The sequence below is a fragment of the Lissotriton vulgaris genome, chromosome 6, assembly GCF_964263255.1.
Source record: "Lissotriton vulgaris chromosome 6, aLisVul1.2, whole genome shotgun sequence".
Classification (NCBI taxonomy): domain Eukaryota; kingdom Metazoa; phylum Chordata; class Amphibia; order Caudata; family Salamandridae; genus Lissotriton; species Lissotriton vulgaris.
Genome location: NC_141694.1, coordinates 433219570 through 433240277, shown reverse-complemented (window position 1 = coordinate 433240277; position 20708 = coordinate 433219570). Strand labels below are relative to the sequence as shown.

The window sequence follows — 20708 nt, the reverse complement described above, 5'->3', positions numbered from 1 at the left end:
GAGTTTTACAGCTGTAGCTGGGAGATGAATAAGGATTTAGTGTTCATCTGAGCCAGACACAGGCTCACAAATCACGTGGCTTCTCATAAAGGTCACTGTAATGCCATCAGGCCCGGCTGACATTGAAATGTAAACTCGCAGAAATTGGCTGCCATGTCCACACACTGCATTCATCAAGTGAGCGTACAGTGGTGCGCCCAGGCTTGGGACGGAGCAGCGGACCCTGGCCGACAGACACGCCACCCTAGCGTGGAAGGGGTGGTAAGAGGATCATCTTGAGGTTCGCAGACATCAGATGTCACACATACTTGCAAAGCCCATCCCGGGTCTAGTGTGGAGTGACACTGACGCAGTGTTTGAAGGGTACTGGAAAACCTAACATTTTATACAGGATTGTTTTAAAGTATCAAATAATGTTTTACAACTTTGAATTGAAACAGTGTTGGATATTCTAGGTCAGCGGCTTACAATACAAGCACATGTTTACCTTGTATAGTTGCAGCGCGCAGTGAAAGTAAAAGGTAAATCAAGCTCGCAGTGGGAGCATGTAAGGCCAGAGAGGAGACACCATGCGCGTGCACATCGCCTGTCCGTGCGCGCACATTGTTTGTCTCCCTTCGCGCACTAAACCCACAACAATAGTCTTGCCAAGGCGAAGTAGCACATGCGCTGCGTTCGCTAAGCGAGACCTAACAAGGCAAAGCAGCACATGTGCTGCATTCGCTAGGTTAGACCTAAAAATGTGAGGGGGATACAGAGAAGGTTGGCTCAGCCGGCCTGTTTTGACATCAGACAGAAGCCAAAGAAAGTCTGTCTGGTATTGGATAGATTCCTCTACCTGCAACTTCATGCGCCTCGACATCCCATATCCCCGCCAGATGGCCCATACATATGACCAGATGTGCTTGCATGGATGAACATTCATACCTTGCATTCTTACCAATTTTGCTTTCTTTATACAGAATGTCTGATGAAGAAAAGAAAGAAATGGAAGAACAGTTAACATCTCTTCAGGAAACCTACAACTTTTTATCTGAAGAAATTGTTAGGCAAAAGCAAGAACAACAGAGTCTGGCAGAAAGGAAGGTAGAGGAGAAGGTAATAATGACAACCATGTTGCCTTACAAGAAATATATTTTATTGCATGTTTGTGAAAAGATAACTGTGTTAGTGATTTGCATAACTTTTAATGGTGCAATGGCTTATGTTGATGTGCATGCATATATGTTTACTAGTTCTAGTTGTTCGAGAGGCATGTAAAATTAAAGTACTTTCAAATTCCTATTATGGTCTGAAGCAATATACCTGTGTTTTTATAATCAAAGGACTAGGAATCTTTTGCAGTATTTAGAAGTTCATGGTCATGAGAAAATCTACAATTTTCAACATGTGTCAAATTTCCTTTTCTAAAAAAGAGCAAGTGGACTAGTATCAGACAGAGACTTCCAATTTGTTAAACATATGTTCTACTACTAGTGTTTCCAGCTAATGACTGACAGATAAGCAATTACAGATTTCACTACTAAAACCCATTGCTGAAAAGTTGAGCAGATTTCAAGCATGGCCTAGATCTGTTTAGTACTTTTCAATCTTCTATCTGCTCAATGTTGAGAAATTATCTCTGATCTACCTGCTTTATGCTTCCCTCTGATCTGTCTGCTAGGACTTTTCCTCTGATTCATGTGTTTCATATTTATTTCTTGAGTGTATGACAAGCCTTCCTCCCTGACCTATCAACTGACAAGTTCTCTTCTGTCAGCTAAAGGTAGAACATGGTCTTGTATCTAACTGCAAATGTCATCCAGTTCAATCTGACAAGTACATACGAAGCTCTAAAAACCTGCTAGAGAGGGGGTAGTAGAAGGTGCACGTTGTGCTAGTACCTGCTGCAGTAAATCATGAACCATTAGTAATTGGAGTCCTGCTTTCTGTGTTCCTTTTTTCCTCAAAGTCTTTGTTCACAGCTGTAGGTGTGTTTAAAAAGATTGTTTTTCTTAGGTTTCCCGAAGTGTAGATAGTTAACCTGAGCGCTTATGAATTAGATGAGGACATGTTTAATCTGGTGTCCTGAACACATAGGATTGTTGCACTGCACATTTGTCATTTGACCTATTTCTGTTTCATGGCCTGGGTGTCTACATATAATATGGCTGCCTTTGTCGGAATGCCTTGTGCTTTTGTGCTTGGTGGACAGTGTTCTGAACTTAACCCTAATTTTGATTGATATTTGGTATGGAGTTCTGATAACTATGTGATGCACAGTAGCAGAGCATTGTTGGGACAGGAACGAGATAAGTGCCCTCAATGACTTGACACAGTAAGAGAACAAGTTCACAATGCAGTTCACTCTGCTCTTTGCTCTTGCACAGATTAAGACTGAAGTAGTAGCTTCTTGCAGACTCAACCATGAGCGGGGTAATTTCTTAAAGGAGTTCATGATTGACATAAATAATCCTGTGTGTGAGAAGATAACCTTTGCAGTGAATCTTAACACCCATAAAGCATAGGTGTTCACAAACATACTGTCCATAGACATTAAACAGAAGGTGAAAGGTAGGAAGTTGTGGAACATGATAAGTCACTTGAGAAAATTCAGACAGAAGACATTCCAGAGCCACACTGACAGTGGGTTGAATAGAAAGCATATAAACCAATATATGACCAACCTCATCTCTCCCACCTCTTCCATCAATCGAAAATGTGGAACGGGATAATCAGAATTGAAAAAGGCCATCAATAACCCATGGAAAAAATATGAGCACATTCTTTCCATGTCTAACACATCCACAATGTTACTCTGGACATCAATATATACTGCTTCAATGACACAACTAGTCTGGAATCCTGACCTCTGTTCCCCTAGACTCTGATGATGTTACAAATAGATCAATAGCTGCAAAGTATTCCCATATATTAGGATTTTCAAAAGAAATTTGACAATTGGGAATAGGTAATAGTTTGGACATTCATGAAGATCTAAAGTTGAGTTTTTCTCTGTAAAGTTGTAATGAAGGCTTACTTCAGAAAGACTGGTATGGTAGTGCCTGGAAGGGAAATTTGGGTCTGTACAGCACATGGAAGTTTTGAACATGAGGCAGTTTTTTGTTATTGAAACTATGTCAGGGCTCAGCTGGACTGGCAATCTTCTTCGGGATCTGTCTGCTCTGAACCTTTCATTGGTCTGCTGACTAAGAATGTGTATCTACTCTATCTGCTGATATTTTCACTATAATTTGTGTGCTGAGAAAGTCTCTTTGATTTTCCTTCTAAGAAAGTGTCTCAGGTCTGTTTGATTAGATCTTTGATATGAGCAGATTTCTGAATCACTTTTCTGGTCAATCTGCCAGGAAGATCACTTTTCCATCTGTTTGAAATTATTTCTGAGCTTTCAACTAAGACCATAATCTGCTACAATCCACTCAAAGATATTTCTGCTGAGAATGTCTCTCTGATGTCTGAGTCTCCTTTGCTTCCTTTCTGCCTGAGACCACTTGACGGCATGTTGGCATATACAAACACCACATGAAATTAAGCAAATTGGATTTTTATTGACTGTGATCTTTTAAATTTAAAAAGAAATGAGTCAGAAAAATGTCATTGTTATGTAACTGTGAGGCAACTTATTTTACTTTCAGTATTGTCGATGGACACAATCAATTTCTGTGTATGACCTGTTTTTGTAAGGTGTTTGTGCAATTGCATTGTATGCTGTAAACATGAATAGCATGGGGTTTTGTATGCCACATTCTTTGCCTTTCTACTCTAACCCATTACAGGCACTTAAGAGCATGTCAGTTTTGCCTTTCAGACACATGTTCTATTCTCTCACAAAAATCACCTACTTAGATTTGTCTATCACTAACCTTGCTTATGTGTCTAGATGCTAGATTTTCTATTCACAGATGCATGTTGAGCTCAGAGCTTTATCACATCTTTGGTGTTGAAACACTGATATAGATCACTTGTGCGTTTGATCTGCTAACATTCACAACATTGTCATTGGTTGGTAAGTATATTAATTTACATATAAGCATATTTCTAAGTATTGTCTAAATGGATCGAAATATAGTTAATAATATTTCTGTATTTATTTCACTGTTATTTTAGGTTCCTAGAGTTATTGCAGGTACCATCGATGAAACAACAAAAGAAATTCTATCAATATTTCAGTCCATTTTACGGGGCCTTGTTGATTATGATACTGGAATTTCCTTACTTGAGACACAGTTAATTCTGTCTGATCTTATCTCCCCCGAACTGGGGAAAAGCTTTGAGCTTGAAGAAGCTAAAAGAAATCAAATTATCGATGAGCACATTGCTACAGACCTTTATGATTTAAATACTGCTAAAACTGTCATCTCAGCGGCATCATTATCAGGTTTGCCAGTTGTAACTGCCTTTGAGAAAGGGCTCATATCAGAGCAAGTAGCTATCAAGATTCTTGACACCCAACTTTCCTCTGACCATCTGGTGTTGCCAGCAACAAAGGAACAACTGTCCTTAAATACTGCTTTCCAGAGAAACCTGATCTCAGAAGAATTTTTCTCACAGTTGCTTGAAAGACAAAAGCTATTTAAAGACCTTATTGACCCTATTACAGGAGAACGGATTTCACTAGCAGAGATGTTGCAGAGGACTCCAGTACACAAAGAAACCGGTTTGAGACTTCTAGTTGTCCGGACACAAGAAAGAGGTAAAATTACTCTTAAATCTGGGCGGAAGATAAGTATACTAAGAGCTGCCCATGAAGGTCTGATGGAACGTGAAAGTATGTTCCGGTTACTTGGAGCTCAGCTTTTGTCCGGGGGAATAATTGAACCAGACTTGGGGAATAGACTCAATATGGAGGAAGCACTGAAACAAGGACTGATTGACCAGGACACATTATGTGGCATTTTGATTAATCAGATTAAAAATGGTGGGATTTTGTGCCCCTTCACAGCCAAGCGCTTAACTGTTGATGAAGCTGTGCAGTGTAATTTAATATCCTCCAGCAGTGCACTGTTAATACTGGAGGCTCAGAGAGGATTTATCGGTCTCATTTGGCCAGATACTAGTGATATTTTCCCCATTTCAACCTCTCTTCAACAAGGGATGATAACAAATGAACTAGCCCACAAGATCCTAAGTAATAGACAAAAAATAGCTGCACTGTATATCCCAGAGACATCTGAAATCCTTAGCCTCGGTGTAGCTGCTGAGATGGGCATCATAGATGACAGTACTGCAACTGTATTAACTGATATAACCTTACCCGATAAAATGGCTGATATGAAAGGCTTGGAGTCTTCATGCAAGAATGCTTCCAAGTGGCTGTCATCTTACGAAATCCAACCTTCTGCATTCCAAGAATATGTACAGAAACCAGATGTTCTAAATGCAGAGGAACCCCTTCCTCATAATCCAGAAGAAACTAAGCAACTATTCCTGTCCTATCTCATGATTAATAGCTACATGGATGCAAACACCGGAGAACGACTTTTGCTGTTTGATGGAGACCTAGATGAAGCAGTAAGCATGCTACTGGAAAATGAAAGTTACACAAAGGAACTAGATGAAAATCAGTGTCCTAGCATAGCTAGTCACCCAAATGAAAATGATTTGAAGAATCCAGATGAAGAAATATGTGTTAAAAATGAAAGGGAAAACAAGTATGCTGGTTCACTAAACACACTAGAACCTATTTTGAAACTACATGAAGACACAGAAAGCATCCTGGGTGATTTAACTGTAAAGAAAATTGAAAATGCTGATGGAGAAAATGATTTTGCTAAGATGGATTCTGAATTGGTGCTAGATACAACCACAGTAATTCTGGGAATTGAGGGTAAGATGGACATTGATCTTGTTGAACAAGATGCTCTAGATAGAAGTGATGTTGACAGCATTAATGGAAGTGAGATAGCTGAACATTTACACTATCATTCTGAACAAGTAAATGGAACGCAATGTAAGGAAACACAGTGTTGGAATAATGATGAATACAGACTTATTGAGTCACATGAAAACTCTGCTGTTCATTTTACCTTTTTAGATGGAAGAGACATGGTAACAGACATTGACCCTGCATTGTACAGTTCGTCAAAGAATGATCATACTGCGTGTCAGAATTTGGATGATGTTAAAGACACAGATATGCCCTACTTCATCAATGATCTAGGCAGCACCTACAGCAGTGGACAGGGAGGCAATATTCTTGTAACCAGATGTAAAGAATACAAAGTACTGTGTGATAATTACGATGCTTTGCAGAACAATGGCAATATGTCTGAACAGAAGAATTGTGGCATTAATTCTGAAAGTTATGATGCTTCGCAGTATGATGCCAGTATGTCTGAAAATAAAGATAATGTTCCTCATTCTAAAATGTATGACACACTACAGCCTACTACCAGCATGGCTGAAAAGAAAGATGATAGTTACCATTTTGAAAGCTATGATACTCTGCAATTTAACACCATTCATCAGTCTGAATTAGGTAAGGTGAGTCAAGAAGTGCTACAAGATAGTTTTGATGGTAGTTATGATGGCCCTCTTCCTGATTTTGGTCATTCTGACATATCACAGAACAGCAGCAGTGGTAGTGTTGACTTCAGCTCTTCCCTGTCTGATGATCATCAGTGCAGTCTTTCACAGCAGATCAGAAGTGATAATGATGCTGGTGATAATCCTCTTCCAGGGGATTACCACTGTAAAACATCTCACAATATAAGCAGTTACAATAACAGGCATAAATCTCCTGTAATGGAAGTGTGTGATGGACGTGCCTTGCAGGATATCTGTGATATCAATGAACGTGTTGCTCCATGTTTAGAAGGAAATACGTTTTCTATTTCAGAGAGGGATCACAGCGGTGAAGGTGGTAGTGTGGCTCATGTAGCAGAAAATAACAATTGTGAAGCCTCCAAGCACATCACTAGTAATAAGGATTGCTATAATACTGAACAGCCCAACATAGTCAATATGAATGGCAATAATATGTCTTCTCTGGCTAAACATTCTGAAAGTCCTGGTTTGCCATTTAGTATATGTGACAGTGATGTTGCTGATACGATCCAATCTGAACTTTCTGGCCCTGATACACAACTGCAACGCAACCTACATAATAATGACACGCATGACACATCATTTCTTAAAGATGAAAGTCTAACGTTGCTGCCCAACCCATTTGATAATGACAGCTGTGATGATCCTCCCTCTAAAGATAATGCTGATAGTGACTATGTAGAGATAGCTGCCGACAATAATTCTATCACACCTCTCACAGAAAAACTTGAGATTAGAAGTGTAACGAACATAATCAGTAGCGAATACAATGTTATTTATTCTGAAAGTTTTAATTTTGAAACTTCAGAGCAAAACAAAGATGAGCATATGGTAGAAATGGCTATACATCAAGAACATGGTCCAAATATTTTCCAGCCCTCCTACAGCGATGATGATGAAAAAGGCCGTCCGCAGCCTGAAGATTCCAATGGTGATGTCCTACTGCCCAAATACAGTGACACTGAGGATGGTTCCACTCATCATCCAGAACTGTATAGTTGTGATATACCACAACAAAGCAGCAGTGACGATGATTATGATACACCACTTCTTGAAGAAGATGACAGTGAAGATGACTCAGATAAGGGGACTCAATGGCACAATCCATCTGTTGGTAGGAAAGAAATGAGTAATGACATTACAGCAAGTGAGAGACCATTATCTTTTCTCGATGATGGGTTAGACCCTGCTCAGGACAGTGTGTACTTCTGTGAAAGAAACCACACAGATGAACTGACAGTAATGAAAACGGAAATGGGTAACAGTAGGCAATATTTGGAAACAATACCAGAAGAAGACACAGAAAGTACATATTATGCAGATGACTATGAACAGGAAAGTATTGTTTGTATGCAAAATGTTGTCAAAATCTCTAGCCCTTCGTATGAATTGCACGAGACTGTTGATGTGGGAGAGAACAACATAGAACAAGATGTGTCTAATAATTTAATTGAAAAGAGACTCAATGATGGTACCAAGGATCTTGATGCTTCAAATAATAATGCAGAAATGGATCCATGTGATTCGCGGTATGAAGAAAATGGTGATATAGTTGATCTTCTATGTCCTTCTATAGATAAAGTAGGGGGATTTGCACCTTTGACATCAGTGAGCAGCAATGAGCAGAAAATAAGTTTTGACCATGTGAAGGCCATGGAAGCTCCTAAGCATGAGTTAGGATTTTGGTCTGAAGCAATGCCTGAAAGTGTTAATGATAGTTCAGAACATAAAGAATATGTGTTAGAACGAGGTACACAAGAAGGTTTAGAACTATGTCAATGCGACCTCATAAATTCCAGCACAGAGCAATACCAGCAAAACATTCAGAGATTGACTGGAGATGTAAAAGAAAGTGAGCTAATTCAGCGAGTGATCCTACCAGACATATTCACAAATGAAACCACTGCCACAAGTGAGGCTTTTCTTAGCAGTGATGTGCATACTGTCACAGGTCATACAGCCCTTTATAAGGATTTGTCTGATAGATTGCCCACGGAACCTGCAATCATTTCAGCAGATCAGTTCAAAAGTGCTTTTGCTCTGTATGTCGATGATAAACAAAACATTCCTCCTAATGAAGAACCACTTCTTACTACAGAGTTAGACTCAAGTTGTCGTATAATTGGAGTAGAAGCTGAGTCCCAAGTGACAAGTTCGGATGGGTTTGTAGCTAACTTAAAGGAAATAAATGAGCTAGGTATTCTTGATGTGTTTGAAGAAATTCCAGTCAAACCCAACACCAAAGACCTCAAATGTCTACTCCAAGTGAAGGATGATGTAAATCTCAGTTCAGTCTGTGATCAGGTGCATAGTCACGATGATGACCATCCAAGCATGAATACAGATACACCCAGGCAAATGTTGGAGCTACCAGAAAACAGCCACATTAAAGAAACACAAATATCTGTATCTGGCATAAACCCTACTCATATTCAGCACCTTGGTGAAATATTTGATTCATCTTTTGCTAAGCCTAGCACTAATGTCGGCACTTTAGATGAAGATGAATTGAAAAAGAACTCTAGTGATACTGTGACAATTACTTCTGAAAGCAATTCTCATGAGCTGCAGTCTGAAACAGTAGAAGGAAATGGGGGCAATCTTGATCTCACATCATACTTGAAACAATGTGCACAGGAGACAAAAGTTGTAAAAATAAATGAAATACATGATTTGGATTATTCTGAGAAGGAAGGCCTAGGAAAGACTAATGTATGGTCTATGAATAAGTCATTAGCATGTGACTCTAGAACTCTGTTTGGAGAAGAACTCCCGCTCCTTTCAGAAGCACCTGTTATTGTGTTGCCTAACACATTAGAACCAGAGGAGAACAAACAAACTAGAGTTAAAACTGAAGACCCTGATATTAATATGTACGACCAGGTTCTGTGGGGTGGTACAGCAAATGGCCAACTCTGCAACCACAAGGATGTCCTACATAAATTAAATACACCTCAGATTTCTCAAAGAACAATGGAAAATGTTGAAAAAACTGAAGCAGAAGAAATCATGGGAGAAGCATCATGCCAGGTTCACTCTCTCGCTCCTTCACATGTTTTGCTTGAACCTTCGAGTGGTGAAAATAAAAACCTGTGTTTTGTTGAACAGCAAGAGCAGGGAAACGACAAGGGAGCCTGTATACTGAAAAGTGAACTGTTAAATTATTCCGATACAAAGGCATTAGTGCAAAATGTACTGAAAATGGTCAGCTGCATAGATTTAGAACAATCTGCTACCATGTCTTCAAATGACAATGGAACTGAAGACAGTCCCACTGTTCCAGTGGTTCCGTGTACTGATACAAGTAACCTGGATAAACCCACTATTATTTGCCCTGAGAAGAAAAGTCCTGATCTCCTTCTTGATGTGTTCAAACAGGTTCAAAGCAACAAAGGAGGAACAAATCAGACAGAACTTCAATATAACCATGAACATGTAAATCATCCAGATCGAGAGAGGGTGGAGGCCATTACTGACATGAAACAAGCACTGATAGCGAATGCACCTGAACTGATAGCGAATGCACCTGAACTGATTGCTCTTCAGCTGGAACAAATATTTCAAATTCCACTCGACAATGAACAGAGATGTGGGCTGGAGAAATTGATGAGTGATTTGACAAAAGAACTCTTTGCAGTTGCCCAAAAAAGTGAAGAAGGTAAAAGTAAAGAGGACCTCCTAGGATCTGAGAAATCAGACCCAGGATTTACAGAATTTGGTTCAGACAGTCGTTCAGAGAGCCCAGTGACACACTACACATCGCTGTTTGACAGTTTGCAACGAGACAATCAACAGTTCAAGATCAACAGTGCTTTTGAGCAGTGTCATAAAGACGCAACTGAAGCAGAGGATGTGTCCAAAGAGAAACCAGTAAGTAACATGAATCCCTGCTGATATAACTGTTCTTCCTAAAGCTGTTAATCACTTCTTGCCAATACTTTAAAATACTGTACATATTGTTACTCGGTCGTACTCAGGTGCAAGATCAAATGTTGGTGCTTATTGATAAATGAATATATTCATGTATGCGGATATTAATTCCTGATAGTATATATGTGTATAACTATCTGTGGCATTGTGTTATTGAAAAACCCTTGAATATAGTGAAGTTTATAGAATGATATGCTCTCACATACTCCTTCATCTAGCTCTCTCCTACTGGAGGTTTGGGAAAATGCGCCTTGGGACCCTCCGGGTAAGTAGTGCACTATATAAATGCCTATACATACATACATTGGCTGGCCAGCGAGCCTTGGTACTGTTTCTTGATAGCACGATGCCGCTCTCCCTACATGGGAAACATATTCCCTTCTGGGATCAGATTAGCTCCTTTTGCTGAAGGACCAACAAATAAAGATTCCATTTTCTTTGATTGATGGGTTATCCATACTGAGGAACATTGAGACTCCGCTGCAAATGGCAGTGTGCTCTGAAACACACCTGAAAATGCAGGGGGCCATATGGTACATCCTGCAGAGCATAACACCGATTTGTGTTTGCGAAGATAGGAACAAAAGTGGATTTTGTACATCAAAAAGATTGGGTCGAGGTGCAGCGTGTGACTTTCTCCACGGTATAAAAAGTGGAGATCAATATTTATAAAAAGAGGTTTTGCTCAAAATTATAGAATACATAGGAAAATTGCAAATAATACTTTCGAAAATAATTAACTCATTGATTTCCTGCCGTTATGTACCACACTTTTCGATCTTTTTAAAATTACACCTTATTAATTTTGATAGGTCCCTTATATCAACCTGATGATACCTGTTCTTGTATTATGCAAAAAGGCATTCTATTTTGCCACATTCCCTGCATTTTCCCTTATAAATGCATTCAAGGCACTAGATTGTGAGCTAATTCCTGTGGCAGTCACATTCCACAGTCCAGTTCCCATACTTATGCAACACCTATCACTTTGTCATTCCAGACTCAATCACCTGACTGTACAGTTTGTTGAAAAGTAGCAAAACCTTTTTTTAAGTCATAATAGATTATGTACACCATGTTGTCTACTAAATGTCACACACCATGTTGTCTATTGCTTTATCTTGATAGGTTTCCCCTGTTATCAGTCCAAAGAAAATGACTGTAGCTGTCATCTAATTTCCTTCTAAAACATGCTTGATCCTCATATATACTAATTTCAAATCATTCATTTGGAAATCCAATATTTTCTCGACTACTGATGGTGGCCTAACTGACCAGCATTTGCAAATATCCTTCCGGTTCCTACGTTTGTGATGTGTACAAGGTTATCTGAAACTATCCAAATGTTTTAAAAGAGATTAAACAGAACTAATACTGTTGCCACCAACCTAGGGATTTTAGGGATTTTTCCAATGTTACGATGTAGTCAACCTAATTCCATTGTCTATCCTGCTAAACTATTAAAAAAACTGAAAACACATTTCTTTTTTAACTAGGCTTGTTATATTGTATACCATTTTGTTGACATCACAAAAATAATATTTTAGCATTCATGATTTAGTTCACTCTTTTCTATGTTTCTCTCTTTACTCTTTAGATGTGCAATCTCACATGTACTTGTTTTGTTCTTTTAATGGCATGCTGAAAGATTAAATTGCTTCAGTTATTTTCCGAATTGTTATGTTCTGTTATGTTGATTTGTATAGCGCACTAATCACCTGAGAGGGTATCTAGGTGCTTGGGCAAGGTGGGTAATCCCAAGGTGATTATATGAAAAGCCAGGTCTGCAGCTGCTTGCAGTACTCAAGAAGAGAGGAGGCTCTGATGTGTTGAGGGAGGTTGATTTATGTCTTTGGTGCAATGTAGGATATTGAGCGAGCTCCAGTTTTGCTTTTGCAGATGCAGGGAGTATGTTTGAGTGAGAGTGAGGCATGTTGTAGGTGTCCCAAGGTGTAGGTATCTGGTGGGTTGGTGAAAGTGCTTGAGACTGTTCAGGTATTCTGGACCTGTGTTGTGTAGAGCTTTGTATGTGTGGGTGAGATGTTTGAATTAGCTGCACTTGAGAATGGAGAGCCAGTGAAGCTTCTTGAGGTGCAGTGGTATGTGAGTGCTGCATGGGAAGTTGAGTATGAGTCTTGCGGCTGAGTTCTGGATGGTCAGGAGTCTGTGTAGGAGTTGTTTGGAGATTCTGGCATAGAGAGTTTTGCTGTTGTCTAGTTTGCTGGTAATGAGTGCTTGCAATATCATCCATCCGGTTTTCTGAGGCAACCATTTCAATATCTTTTACAGCATGTGTAGGATGTGAAAGGCAGGAGGTGCACATGGTGTTGACTTGAGCCATCATGTTGAGCTTGTCATTTAGGATAATCCTTAAGTTTCTTGTGTAATCTGTGGATGTGGGTGCTGGTCCTAGCTCCGACGGTCACCAGGTGAAATCCCATGGGGAGCTCTTGTTGCCAAAGACCAGTTCATCCGTCCTTTTGGAGTTGAGCTTCAGGCAGTTAGTTCACATCGAGTCAGCTACCATGGTCATGCAGTTGGTGAAGTTTGTGCTGCAGGTGTTTCTCTTGGGAGAGGATGAGATGGGTGTCTTCCCCCTTGCCAGCTTTTTCCCCTACCTATATGTTCCTTTTTGTTTGTCTCAACCTTACTTGTAACTAAAATTGCCATGCTCTAATAACTGTCTAACCTTTGTAAAGCTGTAACATGCAATTTATTGTCTGATACCCATGTAAAGCACTCTGATACCTCCGGGTCTAGCCAGCGCTATTTAAAATCTTTTAATTAACACCTTAGCTGCTATGGCTTTTCCCGTCCTGTGCTGAAAAACCTTGGAAAGCAGCATTTCATGACGAGCTCAGCTCGTCATGAGCACAGCTCCAGTGTGCCTAATGACGAGCTGAGCTCGTCATGAGCATGGAAGAGGTTAAATAAAATAAATTATGTTGGCAAACAGTGTCATGTAAATGTTGAAAAGAGTGGGGCTGAGGGACGATCCCTGTGGGTAACATCCATTATGACGCGGTGTTTACACCGCACTACCATTACAACGCTGGTTTTACAACGCAAGCCGTTACCATGACTTGCGCTGGAGGGCGCTCTAGGCTAAGGAATAGTAGATTTACTATTCCAACACCTTCCCTACTGTACGTAGGCTGGTGTTGGAATAGTAAATATTACTATTCCTAAGTCCAGCACCCTACAGCGCAAGTCGTGGTAATCATTTGTGTTGTAAAACCAGCGTTGTAATGGTAGTGCGGTGTAAACACCGTGTTGTATTGACATACAACCATCCCTGTAGTACACCCATGTCAGTTTCTTGGTCTCTGATGTGAAGGGTGGCATTCTTTGGGTTCTTCCCGTGAGGAAGGAACTGATCCATTTGAGAGCAAATCCATGTATGCCAATCTCCTTGAGTCTTCAGATTTGGCTGTTGTGAGAGACAGTATCGAGAGCCGCAGAGAGGTCAAGTGGGGTGAGGACCGCTGTTTCTCCTCAGTATATAATGTTTTGAATGCCATGCGTGGCTGCAATGAGTGCTGTTTTGGTGCTGTGGTTATTTCTGAATCCTGATTGTGTGTTGTTTAAAAGTTTGTGAAGTTCAAGGTGGGTTGTGAGTTGCTTGTTAATGGGCTTCTCAATCACTTTGGCTGGGTGGGGAGCAGAGAGATGGATCAGTAGTTTCTCAGTTGATTTGGGTTGGCTGTGGGCTTCTTGAGGAGGGCGTTGATTTTTGAAATATTCTATTCATCCGAGAAATTGGAGGACATGATAGAGTTGTTGATGATGTGGGTCAGGGTGGTGCTGATTGGGGATGCTCCCAGATTGTAAATGTGGTGGGGGCATGAATCCGGTGGGACCCCTGAGTGGAGAGGCCACATGATTGCTGCTGCGTCGTTTCTGAGGAGAGTTGTCTATTTGGTCAGGGGCCGTCTTGGTTGGTGGTGCGTAGGCAAGCAATGAGGTTTCAGGGGTTCGGTTGGTGTACGAAGTTGCTGTAGAAAATAGCAACTTTGTAGTGCAAAATGTTGGATAGGTTGTTGCAGAGTTGTTGGGAGGTAGCAATGTTGTTGACAGTGGCTGGTGGTGAGGTGAAATCCTTGATGATCAAGAAGATTTGCTTGCAACTATTGCAACTTCCTTCAAAGCTGTCCACCAGGTTTTTTTTGGTTTCTCAAATTTGCTGGTAATAGTGTCTTAGTGTACCCTCAGTGGTGTTGTGGCTGGCTCGCCATTTCCATGATAGTTGTTTACAGTGTTGTTTGGGGTCTCAGAGATCTTGTGTACCAACTGGCATGCTTGTTTGATCTACAATGTTGGGTTTGATGGGAGTTCACACAGTTCTTCATCCAGTTGTTGAAGTTGTTGATGTCCTTGTCCGGGTTGTCTCTGAGGCTATGCTGATCAGTGCCGAGGACTCAGAGCCAGTCTGCTTCTGTAATTTTGCTCCAGCTGCGGTTTGGATTGCTGAACCTGGTAGGGATATTGATTTGAGGTGTGTTGATTTGGAAGTAGATGATGGAGTGGTCGGTCCATGTGATCTGTGTGGTGGAGATGTATTTGATGCTGTTGCTTGTGGTGAAGATAGGGTCCAGTGTGTGTCCTGCTGTGTGTGTTGGTTCTATGATGAGCTGGGTGAGTCTGATGTTGCTCAAACTTTTGAAGAGTGCTGTGTAGCAGGGGTTGTTTTGGTCTTCCAGGTGAAAGTTGAGGTCACCAGGGCAAATATAGGCTCTGGGATCATGGTGAGTGGAATGACAAAGTCAGTTATGAAGTTGGTAAAGGTGGCTTGTGGTCCGGATGGTCGGTAGGCGAGGGTTCCGTTCAGGGATATTTGCAGCTTGAGGTGCATTCAAGCTATCACTTTGAATTCTTGAGCCCAGAAAATACTAACACGTTTTTTCCTTAACAGTTTAGCCTCATTTTCTATATTATAATTGCATAACATTCATGTTTGAAGCCACTATAATAGATTATTTTGTTTCCACCAGCACCTTTCCACAGGATCAAAAATCTCCCATTGCAATAGGGCCTCCTTGAAATCCTCCATCTTTTGAAAGTCAATTCTTTGTTATGAAGAGATTTTCCCATCATATATGCTGTTGCCAAGAGTTTACAGTAAGGTTTTTGCATTTTAAGTGGGCCCTGTTACCACTTCTGTGAGGTCACTCTTTATGGATACTAGAATAGTTTGCATTAGGAATGCCTCACTCTATACCGACACTAGAATGGTTTGCATGGGGAATGCCTCAAATAAGAGGAATGTGATGTCCTTGCTCCAACTCGCAGAAGGAACATCAGCAATGCAGTCAGTATTGGGTTCCTGAAATCCTACATCAGGAGCAGCTATATTCCCAGTCCCTGAGGGTATGTCAAATTGAGTGCAAAGGGCTTTGTCAGTCCAAGGACCATTCCATATTTCGAATGCCTTACTACAGACACCTAGCTGCCTATTTAATTACCACACTCTACTTGAAGTAACACCGAAAAAGTCTCATAGTTTATATACTGGAGACTGCAGTAGCCAATAAGCCAAGACTAGGAAGTATTGGTACAAGCACAGTTTAGATCCTTTTCTCATTAAAGCAGCCAGGATATGTTGATTTTTAAGCGCAGCACTCTAGCATATGAAAATGCATTTTCACCTGATTTGCTTGGAAGGCTTCATGAACTAAAATCCCTCTAGAAATAGAACAGTTTACTTAATTCATAGCCAGTAGTTGAAAAAGATGTTAACATGAAATTAAACTCCAATAGGAATGAATTAGTGCTCATTGCTGCTCATGGCCCTACATAATTAATAGCAACTTCAAATTCATCAGAGAAATGAGGAAACATGTTTAAATGTAGGATATCGTATTGTGTGTTATCGTTATTCGCCCTTCAACAGTAATTGCTAGTTTTATCATGTATAATTGGTTTGAGATAAGAAAGAATGAATGGATATTTAGAACTTCTTATTGAGTACGCTGAGAGGAGGAGGAGGAATCAGAAAGGCTACTGGGCAAGAACTTCAATTTAGTTATCTTTACTCAATCATTGCAGCCATGCTTATGACTTGTACCATTGCAATGCATCAAAGTGTGGCTGCTCTTAATTTTTTTATCAGAATCTGCAAGCTATGGCCACTGATCTATATTTAAGTGTGAAAATATAAATTCCGCTACCATTGCAAAGTCCTACAAACACTAAAATTGTGTTTTGGTCTGTAGTCATTTGTATGGTGCAATTTTATTTCTTCTACTCACCTTTTAGGGTCCTTTCAGTCAGTCCAAGTGTCCTACATATTTAATGTTTGACAGATTTCAAGAACGCAGTCTTTCATAGGGTGCAGGATTTGCTCAAAATCCTCCCCTGCCTCTGGCCAAGATATGGAGAATCAGTATTTGTATGGTGTATAGATGACTCCTTATTTCCAGGTCTGGCAACCTCTTCTGTAGACATGTCAGAGAAGAAACATTGGTCTCCGTTTGATACATTTTAAGTTCCTCCACAAGATCTACCATAGCTCTGTTGGAGCACATGTTTTCTCTATCACTTACTCATCAATCATAAACCCCACGCACAGGTCGCTGGATCTTTGATGTCAACTGAAATGTAAGGAGCTGAAGTCAATATTAAGCATTATCAATTATGCTTTCTTTTACTTCTGGCAATAAAGAGTGTTAGTGTGAGTTAAAGGGTTTTATTTTCAAATCTTTCGGTTATTCATTCTTTTATTGGGGTATTATTTTCCAAGTCTCATAATTAAACGTTAATATAATCAATCAATCAATATTTTATAATAAAGTAAATCAATATATTAATCAATAATGCAATTGATACAATAATAATACAACAAGCATGCTCCATAAAATAACTCCCCTAATCTAAAGAAATCAAAATAAAATGCAAGAAGAAATAAAGGTGTCAGTTCAGATACCCATCAAGGGTCCTGATTAGAGACTCAAGCACAAGCATGAAGCTTTACCATAATAAGCTGGAAAGTATTCTCAGCTCAAGTAACAGCAAACCTTGAAATAAACTAAGACTTCTAATAAATAGATGTCTAAGAAATATAGGGCCAGATGTAGGTAAAAAACATTTACCGATTTTAAAATACCGAATTGTACCGATTGGGTATTTCAAAATCGGTAAATGGTATGTAGGTCCCAACATCTGGATTCTTTACCGAATCCTTAACAATTCTGTAATTACCTATTCGGTAAATACCAAATCGGTAATGCCCATTCATTCCTATGGGCTTTGAAGCCCATAGGAATGATTAGGCATTACCGATTCGGTATTTACCGAATCGGTAATTAAAGAATTCACAAGGGTGCAGGGGGTGTCACTTTGACACCCTCTGGCACCCCCAAAACAGGCACAGGTGCCATGTGGCAGGCATACCTGCCCTAAGGGAAGGTCTGCCTGTCACATGACATAGGTGTGCATGCACACATGTGCATGCACACCGGAATCGGTATTTTACCATCAAATTGGTTTTGATGGTAAAATACCGATTCCTTAAGGCTCCTGGGACTCTGAAGAGTCCCACCTACATATGGGTGGCTTCAAATCGGTAAATTTACCGATGTTTTATTTTACCGAATCGGGAAAATTACCGAATCGGTAATTTTACCGATTCAGTAAAATATTGCCCCCTACATGCCAAAACTTGTAAACCGGTCGGTAACGGCCGAAAATACCGATTTTCGGCCGTTACCGACCGACCTACATCTGGCCCCTAGTAAACAGCCTCCTCTCAGAGAATCTGGGATAAGGGAACTGGAGGGGTAGTTTAAGGGGGGGTGTTACACGCCCTCTAAAAAATGTATTCTGTAGAAATTGGTTGGGTACAAGTGCTTTCAGTCGAGTAATGAGAAATGTCTGTCAGATTACACCTGTAATTTTTACATGCCCACACTGAAAAAACACACACACTCTCCCTCGTCTATGTTTTGAAGGCCTTAAAAAATGTTGATTCATTTGAAAGGTATTGCATTTTAAGTACCCCTAACAATCTACCCCCTTTCTCTTTTTCCACTGTCCCTTAACCCCCTCATCTCCTGTTTCACATATAATTTGTTTTACCAAGATATCCCAGCATGATTTTTGGGAAATTTGAAGCTACCCCCGCCATCCCCCTCTGATCATACTGCTCAAGTTAGCCCCCTTTGAGGAATACACATTTTCTATTTTTCGATATTAATATTCTTTCTTCTTCATGTTAACCAATAAGATTTCAGCACGCCCCTAGGACCAGGTTTACTCTTTATCTTCTCACCACATTACAAATGTCTTCTAACCATGTGTTGTTGAATGTTGCGGCACATCCTTTTTGGTTTTCCCAAACTTCTTCTCATGAATCAACCTCCCTGTTGTCTGTATCTTATGCAGTAAGAACCTTACTATCAGTCATCTAATAGAGTGTCTTTTCACTTAGCTGATAAACAGTAGCTTCCGAAATTGCTACATCTGCAGTAAAGAAAAGAAAAGCATTTTCCACAGACAACTACTCAATGTAGGAAACAGGCCTTTCAGTATTAATATATTCTCTACACTCCTTGCAGCTTTGCTTATGTAAAGTTAAGAACCTATGCTTCATTTCTATATTAAAGGCCTATAGTTTTTTTTAATGGTTTCCTACTACAAATTTTACATTTAACACATTTCATTTCAAATATAAGCTCTGCACATTATTTTTTTAATAAGCATTTTACAAATGACTAAGGGCCAGATGTATCAAAGGGTTTTACCCATTCTGTGTCTATGGGAAAATGTGTTGATACACATGGCCCTAAATTCTTGATAGCAGCTTGTGGCAGTCTATCGGATGGGCCTGTGTGCATATTCTCGTTGTGTCAGATGTGATTTGGATGACACTGACTTTATCCATCTGGCTAAGTACTTTCCCCTGGTATACAACTAATGGCCACCCACACTTAGTACCCTTTCTGAGATGGTTGATACTGACATACCATTAGAGACAGAAAAAGCACTCTTAGGTTACGTGAAAGATTTCTCAGCTAAGACATGCATGTTCGTTGTGCTGGCTTAGCTGCTAGCTAAGAGGAGAGTATTCATTTGCTGGGGTAGGGGTCCCCACACAAAGTCACAAACTGGCTACGAGATTTGGCATATTACAGAGCAGCAAGAGGCCTAGTCAGATCTGATGCCCAGTAGCGCTATGCCAAAAAATATTTGGACCCCACTGCATAACTATTTATTGGAGGGGGTCAAGATAGGGGCACACGTGATGAGGACGGGTGAGGCTCTGATCCCACAAGGTACTACCATGAAGCTTGTTATTACTTCCAGGCCATTCTAGAATAAAAAAGCTGTGAAGATCCTTACTAGATATTTGAAGACTGTGAGCCACATTTAAACCCTCTATAATGGTTCTGAGGTTAAAAAAGGGGTTATGTACATTCACTCCTATGTTATGTTCTCAATACTGTAGTTGTTTGTTCTTTTTCATAAAATAAATAAATAAAAAGATTGTTCTAAAAAAACGGCACGTCAGAAAGAAGAAAGATAATTCTCATATCTGGACCAGAAGGCTGCAGTACAAGCTCCCTTTTGGAATTCGGAAATCATTAATTACACAGATACTAAAAGACACCAGCTATTATACCCTGGACCAGTTGTTACAAAAGACCTCCATTGGTTATCCTTGAGAACTCATATTAATTGTAAGATGATATATATCATTTGCTAACTATAATATCTCACTTAAATCACACCTATTACTAAATATCCTGAAAAAAAAGTAGCAAGTAAATTGATCAGTCCATCGCATGTCACACACTGAGTCTCTGAAACAATCCTCTGAATAATTAAAGACCAACTTGCTGTCAGTCCAAAATGATATACAGACAAACTTGTTCAAAATATATACCTTAATGTTTAATCTGTTTAATGTTCTTTAGGCTCTTCCAAGTCTCTAAAGACACATCGATCAAAATGTGTCCTCTTTTTAACCAGTTTCACCCTCCCTCCTCCTCCAACCTCTTTCAAATTTCTCATGTTGTTCTTGACACCTTTGGGTGATTGCGCTTTGTAAATTTCTTTTTCATTTCATATACCAGTTTTGTGTGAAATGCTCCGCGGCCCATATGACTAGGTCAGTTCTGTACACGTAGTGTAAATAAGTACATCAATCATTTTATTGCAATATCTGTTAAGATAATCTGTTCTTTAAGTTTGGATCGGGAAGTCAGGACAGAATGTAGACCACTATTAAGAGGTGT

The 20708-nt window shown here is 39.9% G+C and overlaps 1 protein-coding gene across 3 annotated transcripts in view; it reads left to right on the top strand.

The window, feature by feature from the left end:
- DST (dystonin) overlaps positions 1–20708 on the top strand; it is a 1528317-nt gene that overhangs the window by 983992 nt on the left and 523617 nt on the right. For 2 of the 3 annotated variants that reach the window (XM_086926448.1, XM_086926449.1), the window contains 2 exons: positions 963–1098; positions 4108–10416. In XM_086926448.1, coding sequence (XP_086782574.1) covers positions 963–1098; positions 4108–10416 — 6445 coding nt within the window. The remainder of the gene's footprint in view (positions 1–962; positions 1099–4107; positions 10417–20708) is intronic. The other variant, XM_086926451.1, reaches the window with a different exon arrangement.